This window comes from Myodes glareolus, chromosome 1 (genome assembly GCF_982192425.1).
Source record: "Myodes glareolus chromosome 1, mMyoGla1.1, whole genome shotgun sequence".
NCBI lineage: Eukaryota > Metazoa > Chordata > Mammalia > Rodentia > Cricetidae > Myodes > Myodes glareolus.
In genome coordinates, this window is record NC_142026.1 from 29,637,754 (window position 1) to 29,653,687 (window position 15,934).

Consider the following 15,934-nt stretch of genomic DNA (forward strand, 5'->3'; position numbering starts at 1 on the left):
CTGCCTGCAGATCCAGATGTAGAATTCTCAGCCCCTCTAGCACTACATCTGCCTGTATGCCATCATGCTCCCATGAAAACGGGCTAAGCCCCTGAAACTGTAAGCCAGTCTCATTTAAAAGCTTTCCTTTATAAGAGTTGTCATGGTCATGGTGTCTTTTCACAGCAACAGAACTATCAAATGCTTGAAAAGGTTGAGATAGGACCAGGAGTATGAGCCCAGCTTTAGCCACATAGTGAGTCTGAGGTCAGCCTGGGATACATTAGACAGGGGGTGAGGGGAGATACCACATTGCTAGTGTGATGCTCTAAGATAATATCATTAATATTTTTGTATTCTTCATTCACTAAACTGTGTTTGTTGACCACCTACTACTTCAAAACTTTCCTGCCTTTGCTGAACAAGTAATAACAAGCAAAAAATACACAGGGCTCTTGTCTCATAAAACTTACAGGTGAGTGGGGGAAGTCAGGCCTCCATCAAGTAATGATAAACTCCAAATGTGACGAACGCTATGAGGAGATGTACGCTTGTAAGAGGGAGATGTGACCTAGCTATTAAGAACGGTCCCCTGTGAAGTCAGAAGTCAGGAGTGTGTAAAAAACTCTGCAGAGGGAGGGAGCACAGTACTAAAAGGAAGGATGGCTCAAAGCCATTCAGGGTGTGCTAGCCAGGGCTGTGATTAGGAAAGAGGATGGAGCAAAGCTTATTGCACTTAGTTTAGTGATTATCTTTTATTCAACAAGCATCTATAGTTGAGGAGTTAGGAATACTTCTTTTAAGCAAATAAGATCTATGCCATATACTACGTTTAGTATGAGCAGCTGACAATGAGTCTACAATAATTTAGCCAATCTCTTAGGGTTGGGAAAATCATCTCTAACCTTACACTTTATTATTAGCAATGCTATGACAAACATTTTTGTATATGGTCATGCATCAAAATATTACTTGGCACAACTCCACGTGGCTGCTGGCTGAGCAAATTAGTAAAAATATCAACACTTTTAATTATACCCTGTCGAAAAATTATCATGATTAGTTGTCAAGGTTTGATGCCATGGTCTTTTGCAGTTGACAGCACTGCTGCAGTTGGAGATATCCCTGGTGACTTTCAGGACCTGTTTCTTCATTTCTTTCCCTGTAGAAGGACGTGGCTTCCATCTCTGATTCCCATGGGTCCTTTCAATGCCTCCAGAATGGTAGCTAATGGAGTGTCCTTACTACAGTTCTGACTGTCCTCCTTCACCATTCCATGTTTGTTCTGGTCCAAGGATTTCTTACCTGTCTCTGTAGGATTTTATTAGAAGATTCTCGGACATTTCTTCCCCCTTCTGTGACCTCCACTTTGTGTGACTCCACATTTTTAAATTACATTTTACTTATTGTATGTGCACATGCGTGTGTGTTGTGTATGTGTGTGTGTGTACATGGGTGCCCCTGTGTGTGTGTGTGTGTGTGTGTGTGTGTGTGTGTGTGTGTTAAAAAGAAAACTGGCAGGAGTCAATTATCTCCTTCTATTGTGTGGATCCTGAGAGTTGAACTCAGGTCATCAGACTTGGCAAGAGTTGCTCTTACCTAATAAGCCATTGTACTGGCCCCTGTCACAAATTTACTAACATGTTAAAGGCAATGTATTCACTAGTCTGATGAAGGCAATGACATCTAGGCAATTCTATTTCAACCTAAGTTTTCTGTTCCATTGAGCTTGTCAACCAAAGCCATCTTTTCAAGGATCTGGGCATCAGTTTCTCCCATTCAAATTCTACTAGTGTTAGATTGCCTTCTGAGGCTCCTAGGAGTCTAAGGATGGACTCAAACTCTGACTCACTGTTCACATTTATTTTTATTAGCTCTTGTTTTCATCCATCCCCTTCTCTAGTGGTAGTGGTGTTTCTAAGATCAGTGGTTCTGGGCACAGGGGCACATGACTGTGTATAGTCTCAGCTACTCCAGAAGCAGATAAAAGAATTTTGGGTAGAAGGCAACTTGAGGAAATAATCGAGGAGAAGGGGGTCCTAGAAGATAGATCAATCCCCATTCCTAACTTTGTAAAGCTTGAGAAACTATCATAAAACCATGGCCCAACTTTCATAATAAAACTTCAATTTTTTTCTTTTTTGTTTTGTTTGTTTGTTTTCCAAGACAGGGTTTTTCTGTGTAGTCCTGACTGTCCTGGAAGTTGCGCTGTAGACCAGGCTGGCCTCGAATTTGCAGAAATCCACCTGCCTCTGCCTCCCAAATGATGGGATTTAAGGCATATGTCACCACCACTTCGCTAAATCCTCATTTTCTTACCAGAGAACTAAGGGATTATTTCTGGGAACTTGAACAGTCTCAAAAGGAGCTAGATATGAAGCAACTGTCTTATGTTTTTGTTGTTTGATTTTTTAAGACAGGGTCTCTCTTTGCAGCCTTGGCTGTCCTGGAACTCACCATGTAGATCAGGCTGCCTTAAACTCACAGCGATCCACCTGCCTCTGTCTCCCTAGTGAACCATTCAAACCCGGCCTTCAGTTTGTTTGTTTGTTCGTTAACCAAAAAAACACTGAACAGACTTGTCTACAGGCCAGTCTTATGAAGACATTTTTTCAGTGGAGGTGCCCTCTTCTCAGATTATGTCAGGATAAAAGAAAATAAAACACAAAACAACCACAGCAATTTGGTAGCTGTGTCTCCTGGTGAGCAGAATTCCCCATATGCTTAAATGTCCTGCAGATATCTCTCCTAGCTAATCAAAAACCACGGCTCATATGTATGTATGTATGTATGTATGTATGTATTCACAAAGGGACTACATTCCTTCAGATGATACCTTGTGGGCTTTCCTGGGAAAATCAGAATACTCTAAAAGTATGAACTAGTCCACCATAACTTGAGAGGGGAAAAGGGACGCCTTACTCCATGAATTATGCTACCTACCTCATTTTCATAAAAATGTCAATAATATCCCCAACAGAGACAGCCCACTCCTCTCTCTGTCTAGCGTGTTTGCTTCGCTAAACTTCTGCTTAAATTGTGTCTCTCAACTCTTTTATTTCCTTTGATGGAATAGGAACCGAAACACACGCACACACACACACACACACACACACACACACACACACACACACACGAGAGAGAGAGAGAGAGAGAGAGAGAGAGAGAGAGAGAGGGAGGGAGGGAGGGAGGGAGGGAGGGAGGGAGGGAGGGAGGGAGGGAGGGAGGGAGGGAGGGAGGGAGGGAGGGAGGGAAAGAGAGAGAGAGAATAGAGAGAGAGAATTGCCTACCCCACAGTACAGCAGCTAGACATTTGGTAGGTCTTGGAGGAACATGTGTCTATTTAAAGATAGGCTTGTCATGCAGCTGAGACAGAAATTACATTGTATAGCTTTTCACAATCCCGTTAAGTACCATTAGCGTTTCTATTTTACAGGTTAGGCAACGAAATGCTTAGGGAGGCTGTCACTCAACTCACTCCACATTTAGCGACTAGGAGGGGAGTGGGTCCCATTTCTGAGCTGAAATGAGAAAAAAAGGGGGTGGGCCAAGAGAGAAAATAAAAAATATAAAAGCAGCAAGGAGAACCGACACGGGAGGACAAAATAGTCCCTTTCCTGTCTCCTTCCGCGCAGCCAGGGCGCCCCACAGCGGCAGCTTCTCATCACCGACACTTCCTGTTTCGAGTTTGCGTCATTTGAGAGCGTCCCGCGACGTCTCCGGCCGCGAACTTGCGTGCGGTCTATGACGTCCGGCAGCGAGGCGGGTCTTCCGGCTCCCTGCTAAGTCATTTCCTTCAGGGACCGGAAGATCATCCCGGCTAGCCTCAGGGGTGCCCTGTGAGTGGAGGTGAGGTTCCGGCGGCCGGCCCCCGTGCGCCCGCCGCTCGCTGCACGCCGCAGCCTGCAGTCCCCAGTGTCGGCGCGGATCGGCGCCTCAGCGTTCGGCATGTCGTCGGGCCTCCGCGCCGCAGACTTTCCCCGCTGGAAGCGCCACATCGCGGAGGAACTGAGGCGCCGGGACCGGCTGCAGAGGCAGGCGTTCGAGGAGATCATCCTGCAGTGTGAGCCGCGCACGCGGGCCCGGGGCGGGGAGGAGAGCGGCGCGGCAGCGGGAACCCCAGACCGAGCCCCGGCTCCGCCCGCGCGCATGGCGGCCTTGGCGGAGACCTTGGGCCCCGCGCGCCCCAAGCCCTTTAAGCATTTTCCTTCCATATTTGACTTAAGCCTTAGGTGGGGTCGCAGAGTCTTTCTCTTTCACTTTCTTTCCTCAGGCATCGTTTGTGGTTGTAAATCTCGACAATCCACTCGGTGCTGATGCACTTAAGTATTCAGGCTCCCGAAACATCCTGTCTTAGGAATCAAGTTCGTTCGAGACAGACATTGACTTTAAGCAGTATCTTGAGAGATTAACGTTCTCTTCAGAGTGCTTTCATTTCTCAGGCTTCTCCAGTTTTTTGTACACATTTTTGTACAAAATTTTGTACAAAAATTTTGAATTTTGAATCTTATGGTTTGTACGTTGGATTTGGTATTATTGAAAGCCTTAGGTGAGAAAGGAGTTATTTTCTTGGCCGCTCTTTATGACTTTAAGGATCAAAAGTATTTGTGTGTGTGTGTGTGTGTGTGTGTGTGTAATGTATGTATGATGTATGTGTATTCCTAAGGCGGGTCTCACCAGCATTTTCGTGCTTCGTGTCCCCAGTTTTGCCAGTCGGTTTGACATTTGACCGAAGAAATTATCACTCTTCGGTCCTAAGGTCCTATCTGCTTTCTGAGTTAACCTGGGCAAAGTCTTCCTAAATTTTGTGGATAATGAGATTTGAAATAGTAATACTACCGTTTGCATTCCGATTGAGATAACTCAGTAGCTTCAAAGCTTATCTGCACATTAGAACCATCTGGGGATCTCTAAAAAGTATTTACAAATCAAAAGCACTTCCGACAAATTAGGCCAGTATACATGGCGGAACATAATTATTATTTTTTTTTTCTTTGGGAAAGATTTCATCTGTAACTTTGGAGCCTGTCCTGGAACTAGATCTTGTAGACCAGGCTGGCCTCGAACTCACAGAGATCCGCATAATTACCAACTTTAATGCGTCCTAAATGGTTTCGATTTGCACACAAGTTTGAGCCCTTTATTAAATAATTGACATGGATCATTTCATCTTAAGTTTTACGAAGCAGCCAGTTTAACGATGAGTAAGGAGCATCTTTGAAGTTGCAGTGTGGATTAATGGTGGGGCTGGGATTCGGTCTTAGTTTTCAGACACTCACTTTTGCATTTGCTCTTGTTGGACTTCCAGAGAAATGGCTTCTCTCTTCCACTGCACTTAGCTGCTTTCAAAGGTGAGAAGAGAGGGGTGCTGTGTCTCTGCAGGGTTAATCCCTTGTACTCTGGGAGAGCAGTGGCTATTTCTGTAGCACAGGAAGCCACTTCTTACTCAAAATGTGATTCCCTTTCATGATTCAGTTCTTGCTTCTTTAGAAGAAGTGTTTTGTTTGTTTTTTGTTTGTTTTTTAGTAAAATAATATACTTAAGTCACATTGCATTGTAGGCCTCACTAGCTCCTTACTGACTTTTTCTCCTTTTCTGGTTTGATGCGTTTTTAAAATGGGGGTAAAGATTTGCCCTGCCTGCTTCATAAAGACAGTATAGTGCATATAAGGAGTTTAAAAGCCATCTGTATGATAAAACATAATAGTCAGGTGCAAATAATCTCAGACACAAATTGAACCGTTTTTTAATTTCAAAACTGTATGAGCTGTTGGTAGGAGAGGGTAGAACCATCTGAACAGTCAGATTTTGGTTGTGAGGCTAGCCTTGAACAACTAAGCCATCTGCGAAGGCAGTGGATATAATACACAGCTCTATTGTCCCACCCCACTTTGAGTTGTTACATAGTACTGTTTGCCAGTGTAGGGAAGGTATTGGATATGATCCTATTCAAAGTATATCTTTAGTCAAACAAGTTAAGTAATGACTGCTTGGGGCCAAGAGAAGAGAAAACAGTGAGAGACCTGGAGCAGGTTGTACAGACGGCCTTTGCTTGCTTTAACCCTTTATAGGCCAGAGCATATAGGGCATATCTTCCCCAGTTTGACTCTGACCTAGTTCATTCTAGCCTTCTCAAACCAGTTAATTCTGATCGTCAACTGTGTTTCCTGAGCTTGAAGAACAACATAGAAAGAGGCCTTGGTTACCTAGCCTTCTCTGTAGGAGAAAAGAGCCTGCCTGCCTGCCTGCCTGTCTGTCTGCCTTTCTTCCTTTCGTTTTTCAAGACAAGGTTCTCTGTGTAACAGTCTTGGCTGTCTGGAACTCTCTATAGACCAGGCTGGCCTAGAACTCACAGAGATATCCCCCCCTCCCTCCGCCTCTGCCTCCTGAGTGCCGGGATTAGAGGTATGCTCCATCACCACCCAGGTAGGAGAAAAGAACCTTTGTGAAATAACCCTCTTATATTCATTGTGTCCTTTAAAAGACCTACCTACCGTTATCACAGGGTTCCATCTGTGGTGAAAGTAAATGGTACCAGATTTTAAACTCCTCTTTTTGTCACGCTAGTCAAGGGACCACTTCCTCCTAAAGTTCCTAATGTAGGAAAAAACTCCTTGACTTCCATTTTCTTTTCTTCTTTTTTTTTTTTTTGAAGATTTATTTATTAAGTATATAGTGGTCTGCCTGCATGCATGCCTGCAGGCCAGAAGAGGGCACCCAGATCTCATTTCAGGTAGTTGTGAACCACCATGTTGTTGCTGGAAATTGAACTTAGGACTTTTGGAAGAGCAGGCAGTACTCTTAACCACTGAGCCATCTCTCCAGCCCTTGACTTCCATTTTTCAAGAAGTAGGACCCCACCACACCTGGCTTTTGTTGTATTGATTTCCTTCAAAGGTCTACCTAGTTCCCATGGTCAGTTTCTTGTTTTGCCTTACGAGGTTGGAACTCAGAAGGGGAGCTTTATGTTTTGAAACTGGGTCTCTTTGTAACCCACACCACTTCCAGCCCAGATCCTCTTTAAGCCTACAGAGTGCTGAGGTTAAAGATGTTGCCCCGACTCAGCGCTGTCCTTTGATGTGTTGACCTGTGTCTCCTGTTTATTCCCTACCACAAGAAATTTTTTTTTAATTTCAAATTTCCAAGTGAGAAATCTTTTTCTCTCAGCACTACTGTGGGCTCAAGCCTAGAGACTGGCATGCTAGACTAGTACTCGACCACTGAACTACCTCAGCACATATGAACGAGAAAACTTTCTCCAACAAAAATGCAGTTGCCCCGAATTCTCTCCCTAGTCATCTCTTCAGATAACTAGGAAAAAAATTAGATCCTGTGAACGAGAATCTTAAACTTCATCTCGCCTCTCAGTTGTTTATTTTGCATGGCTTCACGTTAATAGAATGGCCTTGTTTCCTTTCTGTTAATTTGCTTTCCCTTATAAGACTGTAGACTGACCGATCACCCCCATTTTTGCTCCTTCAGAACCCCCCCTTGATCACACCTTATTGAACTGTGCCTTTTGTCCCTGACTACATCTTTCAACCTGTCCGTTCTTTTGAGTTTCTTTCCTATTTACCATCTCACGGACAGAAAGAACTTGTTTTATTGCCACAGTCCTTCCAACAGTGTTCTGAGATAAACCTCCATCCAGTTGCCTGGGCAAGAAGCTTCACAGTGGACTTTGACATCTTTTAAATCAGATTTTTTCATGTAGCTGCCTGCTTTTACAGTCTTTTATTTTATCTTTGCCAGTAAGAAGTCTAAATATTTCACCTCACCCCTTTAATCTCAGCACTCGGGAGGCAGAGGCAGGCGGAAACAGACTGAAAACAGTCTGGTCTACAAAGTTCCAGGACAGCCAAGGCTACACCAGGAAACCCTATCTTGAAAAAAAACCAACAAGTAAATAAATAAATAAAGTCTAAATATTTCATCCTTCTTTTTCCTGTATTAGGTTCTAACCTTTCTTTCTAGCCCATTAGACTTTCTGCATTTCCCAGTACCCTGATCTGAAAAATATACAATAAGGTTCCATAGTACCTAGTGTTTCATTTTAGTGTTATGTATGGTATTTTGTTCCTACTCCTGAGGCAGAAAACAGTAACCTTGGAAATAAGAAGCAATTTTAGTTGTCTCCACAGGGGTCATTCTTACAGCTGTGTGTCCATGGGTGCCTGTAGGTGGGCTTCGCAAGCTTAGACCAAGAAACCCAAGGAACTCCTACATGTGACCAAGCCTGCTGCAAACAATAGTTTGCCACATAATTATGATGACATTTGCCCAGGACTCTGGTATTTTTTTGGTCCCAAGCTTTGTAAGTTTTATAAATGGTGCAATAATAGCTTTTTTCTTTTTATATATATAGATACCAAGTTGCTGGAAAAGTCAGATCTTCATTCAGTATTGGCCCAGAAACTACAAGCTGAAAAGCATGACATACCAAATAGGCACGAGATAAGGTATTCTGAAACAAACTTATGTTGTATATTTTATTTGAAATTTGTCTTACTGTTCTCCCTCATGTGTATTTATTTGTTATTTTTGAGGCAAGGTCCCGCACTACTAGCCCAGGCTAGTCTTGAGCATGTAGCCATCCTTCTTCAGCTTCCCAGGTGCTGGGATACCGGAGTGTACCAGCATGCCCTGCTCAGTTAGCACTTTCTAAAGCAAACACCTGTTTTCTCAATTCCTTCATATAAAAACTCCTAAAATCATGAAACTAAAGTGATTGTTCAAAAGATACACGTGCACACGCAGACCCCCACTCCCACCCACCCCCAGAAGCCTTATCAGTACAGTATCATCAGGTTGAGAAATTCTCAAGGCCTGTACACGTAGCACTTGTTTCAATCTCTCTTCTAACCCACTGGGTTCTTCTTTTTGAATAATTGAAACAAGGGCTAGGTCTGGTATTGCACACCTGTAATTCCAGCACTTTGAAGGCAGAGAAAGGTGGATTTCTGAGTTCAAAACCAGACTGATATATATAGCAGGTCCCAGGCTAACCAAGATATCATAGTGTGACCCAGCCTTTAAAAAAAAAGTTGAATAATCAGAAACAACTGGGTTCCTGAGTAGTCTTTCACAGCCTTGTTAAAATAAGATTAACTGGCAAATAAACACAGATTGTATTTTATTATAGTACTGACTTGTTTGATCCTTTTTAGCCTGGTGTTTTCGACTTTAGCTTGTGAAATTAAATTAACAGGTTGCTACATGCTTTTATTTTTCTTTCAAGAACTAGATTGGAAAAGTAGCAGTATTTGCTAATGGGAATGGTAAGTCCTGTTCAATGCCCATGTGTGTTCATGTGGGATGTTTGGTTGTTTACTGGGCTTTAGTGAAAAGCCATACTCCAGTGCAAACGGGGTTCAGAGTCTTTGCCCTCTTCATACTGTTTACAACGTTTGCATAGTCAGTGGCTGATAACGGAAACAGTACCCATTACTAGTAATTTATACTCTTAGTGTGTTGGCACCTGGTAATTGTTAAAAACAAGGTAGATAACTTAAAAAACAAAAATGATAGGTGTGGCCTACCATTTACTTCTGCCTGTAAATGCATCTTTCATATGGCCTTTTGTCCGTCTGGGAAGTGACAGAGTGGGGAAAATTGCAGAGAATAGATGACTCTGCCCAGCATGGGTCCTACCTATGTGACCTGAAGAGGCTTCTCTAGTGTTTAAAATATTAGTTACAGTGATCTGGTTAATTATAGGAAATACACTTTTACCCTGTTCACCTAAATTTATTCAGTTAAAAAATTGTATTTCTGGGTAAGCACCTTGGCTTTTTGAGACAGGGTTTCTCTGTTGGCCCTGGCTCTCCTGGAACTCACTCTGAAGACCAGGCTGATCACAAACTCGGAGATCCACTTGCCTCTGCCTTCCGAATGTTATGATTAAAAGTGTGTGACAGCAGGAGGGCCTGCCTGGTAAGCCCTTGGTGACTGTCCTAATTAGGTTTCTATTTCTGTCACAAAGACTATGATCAAAAGCAACTTGGGAAGGAACAGGTTTATTTGGCTTATATATCCCAATCACAGTCCATCACTGTGGGAAACTGGCATAGGTACTTAGGCAGGGCAGGAACCTTGAGGGAGCAGCTGCAGCAGAGGCCATGGAGGAACACTCTTCCCTATGGCTCACTCAGCCTGTTTTTTCAAACACCCCAGGACTGCCTGCCCAGGGCTGGCACCACTCCTGGTGGGCTGGGCCCTCCCACATAAATCATTAATCAAGACAATGCCCCATAGGCTTGCCTACAGGACAATCTAATGGGGCTCTTTCAGTTGAGGTTTCCTCTTTTCTGATGGCCCTAGCTTGGGTCAAGTTGATGAAAACAATCAGTACAGTGACTATTCCTATATCATCAACAGATTGATTTGTTTGAGAGGGTATTGTAAATATAGACAGTTCTTTGTGTGAATTTTATTAGTGTATTATTTTATTGGAAGTCTGTCTTTCCCACAAACATCCACAATGAGCCAGTCCTCCTGACTGACTTGTCTCCATTAACTTGGCCTTTCCACAAGTTGTCTGCCTTTTCCCCTTGTTTCCCTTTCCCTCCCATATCCTGTCTGTTACATTTTTTGCTACCACTTTTCATTCGTGAACTGTAACTAGAGTCTCAGTTTAGATTTGTGACTGTAGTGTGACCAGGCATTAGTGATGCAGAGATGAGAGTTAAGAGTCCACTTTGTGGGGACAGAAGCTAAGCCCGAGACCTGCACAACAGGATGTCTGCTTAGAAATGTGTTGAGTGTTCACAGAAGGTATCAGTCCCTTTGTTTTGTTGTGAGTAGGAGGAAGTCGCTGGTCCCAGAGCAAGGGAGTAGCCTATCTCTTTTTGCCTTGTTCCTAATGGTTCTGATGGATGCTGTGTCTGTCTGTACGTCAGTCCCCGTCAGCCTGCTGTCCTCATCTGCAGTTAGGAAGTCCTCCCTGCTACTCTTTTCAACCCCTCCCAGCCTTGTGTGAGGAATGACTTGATTTTCTTACTGCTTTCATTTCATGAGCCTTTCTTTTTAATGCTAGTTTGTAGGTTAGAAGGAATGTATTTGATGCTTTGCATTTAGAGAAAGAGTTGGTGAAATACTTTCTAATCACTCAAAATTAGTAAGAATGGTTTTATGTAGGGGCTGGAGAGATAGTTCAGAGCACTGGCTACTTTTCTAGAGGACCGGAGTTCAATTCTCAGCACCCACATGATGGCTCACAACCATCTATAATAGGACCTGATGCCCTCTTCTGGTGTGCAGGTGTGCATGCAGAACACTCAGACATAAATAAAATTTAAAAAGAATGGTTTTATATAGGGTACTCTACTTTTCTAACTGCTGCTGTCTACTTCTTGAACTAAAATTGGGAAAGTATTCAGTTGCCTAAAGAGTGAGATGCATGGTTATACTTAGGTATATAATAAAAATTCAAGCTTAAGTAGAGGTTTGAATTATGAAGTGTTACTAAGCTGTTTTGAGACATGGCCTCTCTATTTAGCCCTGGCTGTCCTCAAACTCAATGTGTAGACCAGGCTGGTCTTGAACTTTCAGAGGTTCTCTTGTATCTGCTGGGATTAAAGTCTCACACCACCACGCCCAGCTTCTGCTACTCTTTGTCATCCTCCCTCCCCCTTTTCCATTGTAGCCTAAGGTCTTAAGGAGCAGTCTCTTCTTGAAGCATGGATGTTTAGTCACTGTCCAGCCTTCCTTTTTTCCTATCACTTTTTCCAGATCAAAGTCACCCACTAATATGCATATCTGTAGCTCTTGCCAGGACCCTTCCATTGAACCATAAATCTTCAGTTGTTGTTAGCCAAAATTTTAGTCCATTGTGGATGCTGGCTAAAAAAATAAAGAGCCAGATCCTGGGACACTGGTCCTTCCGCTACTGGGAGGAAGGTAGCAAAGGCTAGGTAGCCCTTGATAAAAGTGTATAGTCACCACACCAGATCAAGACTATTGGCAGTTTTGTTTTCCCTTGAGCTTTGGAGAAGAGATCTTTGGGACTGGTAGGAATTCCTTGAGGAGAAATGGTTACTTCTGGATCTGTTTGGGTTTGAGTCCAGATATTTCTCTGAACAGGGGTAGTGGCCCTGGAGGTCTGTGGTGACAGGACTTAGGTCTGGGTTTCCACACAGTTTGTTTTGCATGCAGCTGTTAACTGATTAACTTCCTTTCTTTCTGCCTGTGTAATTTAGAACCTCTCAGTGGTTTTCATCACAGTGTTTCTGAGATAATATCAAATATCTGACAGAGTCCCCCAAACAAACTATTGTTGTGGTAGCCTGTACTCCTGCAGTGTTGTGCACATCTGTGTGCTGACCTTAATTGTGAGTGTGGATGTCCAAAGCAGAGTCCTTCTGTCCTCGCTAGACCTGTTCCTCCCTAGTCTTGCCATTCAATTCATTAATGATAACCTGCCTTGCTGGTTGCTCAGGCTCAAAGCCCTGAGTCATCTTTGATTCCTGTCATTTTATCATTCCCCACATCCAAGTATTGTAGGCACTCCTCTGAATGGTTCAGACTCTGAATATCTCCACTGGCACCACTGTGGTGTGAGCTCCCTTGTCTAGAAGGCTTTTCCAGTGTCTGTTAATTGGTCTCATTGTCTCTGCTCCTGTCCTAGCACCACCTCCCCTTCTAGACTAATAAAACCCTTCATTAGTGAGTGAATGCCACTCCACGATCCTCAGGGGAGTAGAAGGCTCAGCATCATCTTAACTTTCTGAGTCTTGGCTCTTCTTCCTCTCCACTGACACTGGTCTCCCGGGTATATAGTGTGTTCCCCCTTCTACTCAGAGGATCCTTCTCCAAGTAGTGAGTGAGCACACTTCATTCTTTCTGGTCACCTCAGAGAAGCCCTGCTTCCTCATGCCAAATAGAATAGGACTTTCCTTCCCTTGTTTGTGCTTTCTCTGTAGCATGTAACTTCACACATCTACTTGTTTTTGCCATCGGCCTTTTATTGATTGTCAGCTGCCTGAGGACAGAGCTCTGTGCCCCCTCTGCCATTTTCGTCAGAACCAGCAGTACAGGGCTGGAATGCAGATGCTTAGTAACGAGTGGGTGTGTTGACTGTTCACCTACACCTGATTTCGAAGCCCAACCTTTGCTCCTGATCAACAGGTAGCTGTGGTTGTGGTTGGTTTACCACTACCAGTCTCCTGCTTTCTACTCATAATGGTTCAAGATTTGCCACTGTTTCAGATGCCAAAATGGTTTGGTAGATTGGCAGATTTAAATTCTCGATAGTGCTCTGATGCCGAGTGTGGAAGGTCTGGAGTCTAATGTTTTTCACTCTCCTTTTTTGCATGTTGCCTTGGTGTGGCTGGTGGTGACTTTTAGTCCTGGACACGATGGTGCGTGGAGTGACAATCAGCTACAAGAAATGGCCCAGTTGAGGATCAAACACCAGGAAGAACTGACAGAACTGCATAAGAAACGTGGGGAGGTAGGGAAAGTCCTTCTGCTCTTTGCAGGACCCTCTGGATAGAGGCAGGAAAGCAGTCACCTGAAGCAGTTCAGTAATTTGGTCTAATTTGGTATTACAAACTCTCAATGAGGCAAGGTGAGGGGGGCATGGGACAGGACACAACAAAGGAAACCATCAGTCTGCACGAGGTCTTTTAGCAAGAAGTAAGCCTAAGCCAGACCACTGCTCTAACAGCAGCATATGAGAAATAGTAGGGAAGTCTTCAAGAGCAAAAGGTTTATTTTGTGATCCTGTAAAGGCCTTCCTGATGCATCAGCTTTTGAGTGTGAACCCTCAAATATCAGTCACAGAGGTTGAGTACCTAGTTACCCTAGTTTCTGGTCTTACTTGAGATAAGTCTAGATGAGAAAATACCTTTTCTGTTTTCAGCTGAGTCAGTCACAGGGTGGAGGCTATCCTCTGCAAAAACGTCTCAGCCTAGATTGTCAGCAAGAGGCAGCAGACAGCCCCAAAGGCCCTTCTGCCTGCTCTGCAACCATCTTCCTTTTCCTTTTTAACTACCCAACAGCACTTCTTCTTTCTTAAAACTAAAGGAAATGCTAACCCACTTTGTAGCTTGTGGTTGAGATTCAACCGTCTCTTATTTATGAGAGTATTCTTTCTCTCCCAGTTAGCTCAGTTGGTGATTGACCTGAATAACCAAATGCAGCAGAAGGACAGGGAGATGCAGTTGAATGAAGCAAAGTAAGTAGAAACTGTCTTCTGGGGGTCTGACTGTTGGGTCGCACATTGTTTTTGCTGTACTATTTTGGGTAGAACTGGTGGCAAGCAGTGGCCACACTGCTTTCCACAAGAATTTTACTGCATTGCTTGCAACCTGAGCTTCTTTTCTAAGTAAAGCAAGGGAAGTGCCCTTTACTCATAGGTGCTGGACATCGGCTAAGGAAGTAATGGTGGCTCTTGCAAGTGAATGTTCCAGAGACATTCTTGGTTCTACATGGCCACTGAGTGTGATCACTGGTGTCTTCCACTAGAGGTGGGGCCACAGTGTCCAAGCATGTGTCTGTTAGAATGGTGAAAGGTACATTTGTGATTGTTAACTGGCAAGAATTCTAGCAGATGGGAAACAGAATCTGACCTTGTACCTTAGAGCTGTGGAGGGGTCCTTAAAAGGGTCTTCCCACTTGGGAACTGCCTAGAGCTTCCCCTTTAAGGCCTTTGAGGTGGGGGAGCTGCTGTTACTGGCTGTTTGTGGTCAGTAGGATCTTTATCCTGGGTGTTTACTAATATAACTATTCTGTACACCAAGGAGCTGGATGGACCAGGTATGGTAGCCAGTGTTCCTGCTGCTGCTTGCTCAAGCCCACCTAGGTAGCACTTGGCTAGTCGCTCTCACTGAGGTACAGGACTCTGATGAGAGAAACCTCTTCTAAAATTGTTCTTTCAGAATTGCGGAGTGTTTACAGACCATCTCTAACCTGGAGACAGAATGCCAGGACCTGCGCACCAAACTGCAGGACCTGGAGCTAGCCAACCAGACCCTGAAGGATGAGTATGATGCCCTGCAGATTACTTTCACTGCTCTAGAGGAGAAACTGAGGAAAACTACTGAGGAGAACCAGGAGCTGGTCACCAGGTGGATGGCTGAGAAGGCCCAGGAAGCAAATCGTCTCAATGCAGAAAATGAGAAGGACTCCAGGTGTGATGTTTAGCTTTAGTTAGTGTGCTCTGAGGTTGGTGGAGCAGAACTGGTTCTTTGAAAAGAAAAGCATGTCTGGAGTTGTCAATGTGGTGGTGGTAGAGGCTGAATTAGAAATGCAGAAGTCAGAGAAATCTGCATTTGCAGCTGAGCAGAGGGATACGCTATTTGGAAGACACTGTTCAAGTGGTGTATCCTTGTTGCATATCTCCCAACTACCTCCTAGTTTCATGAAGCTGTTCAGACGCATACAAAAACTTTGATTCTGCTAGTATGTAAGAAGACTGTAGTTTCCCGTGGTGGCGCACGCCTTTAATCCCAGAACTCAGGAGGCAGAGGCAGGCAGATCTGGGTTTGAGGCCAGCCTGGTCTATAAGAACTAGTTCCAAGACAAGCTCCAAAGCTACATAGAAACCCTGTCTTGGAAAAAAAAAAAAACAAAAAACCAAAAATAAAACTAGTTTAACGTCAGGAATGTAAAATTGAGATTCCTAAACCAAATTTATTGCTAATGTTGTTAATACAGTAAAATCTTGGTAGGGTTTATGCTGGGAATTAAAAGATGGGTCACTGGGGTATCAGTGACAGCTCTCTGAATAAGGAATTTTGTAACCGTTCAGTTAACACTGTTCCGCTAAAGTCGTCTTGATTAAGACCCCATAAATCCAGAACAACAGCAGCAACAAAGCTTTTGAAATGAGCACCTGTCTGACAACAATTACTAAATTCTGTAATTAATAGGGAAACCTCCCACCCTACTATACTAGAAACTTGCATATATATGCACGACATGAAGGAATTTAGCACACATAGTTGCTGGTGTG

The 15,934-nt window shown here is 43.8% G+C and overlaps 1 protein-coding gene across 3 annotated transcripts in view; it reads left to right on the forward strand.

Annotated features, from left to right (window-relative positions):
- The first annotated feature begins 3,810 nt into the window (after positions 1-3,810).
- Positions 3,811-15,934, forward strand: part of Atg16l1 (autophagy related 16 like 1) — a 35,256-nt gene continuing 23,132 nt past the window's right edge. Inside the window, exons 1-5 of one of the 3 annotated variants that reach the window (XM_048428900.3) lie at positions 3,811-4,042; positions 8,345-8,438; positions 13,324-13,429; positions 14,082-14,155; positions 14,859-15,110. In XM_048428900.3, coding sequence (XP_048284857.3) covers positions 3,928-4,042; positions 8,345-8,438; positions 13,324-13,429; positions 14,082-14,155; positions 14,859-15,110 — 641 coding nt within the window. In that variant the 5' untranslated portion in view covers positions 3,811-3,927. The remainder of the gene's footprint in view (positions 4,043-8,344; positions 8,439-13,323; positions 13,430-14,081; positions 14,156-14,858; positions 15,111-15,934) is intronic. The other 2 variants (XM_085697004.2, XM_048428898.3) reach the window with 2 other exon arrangements.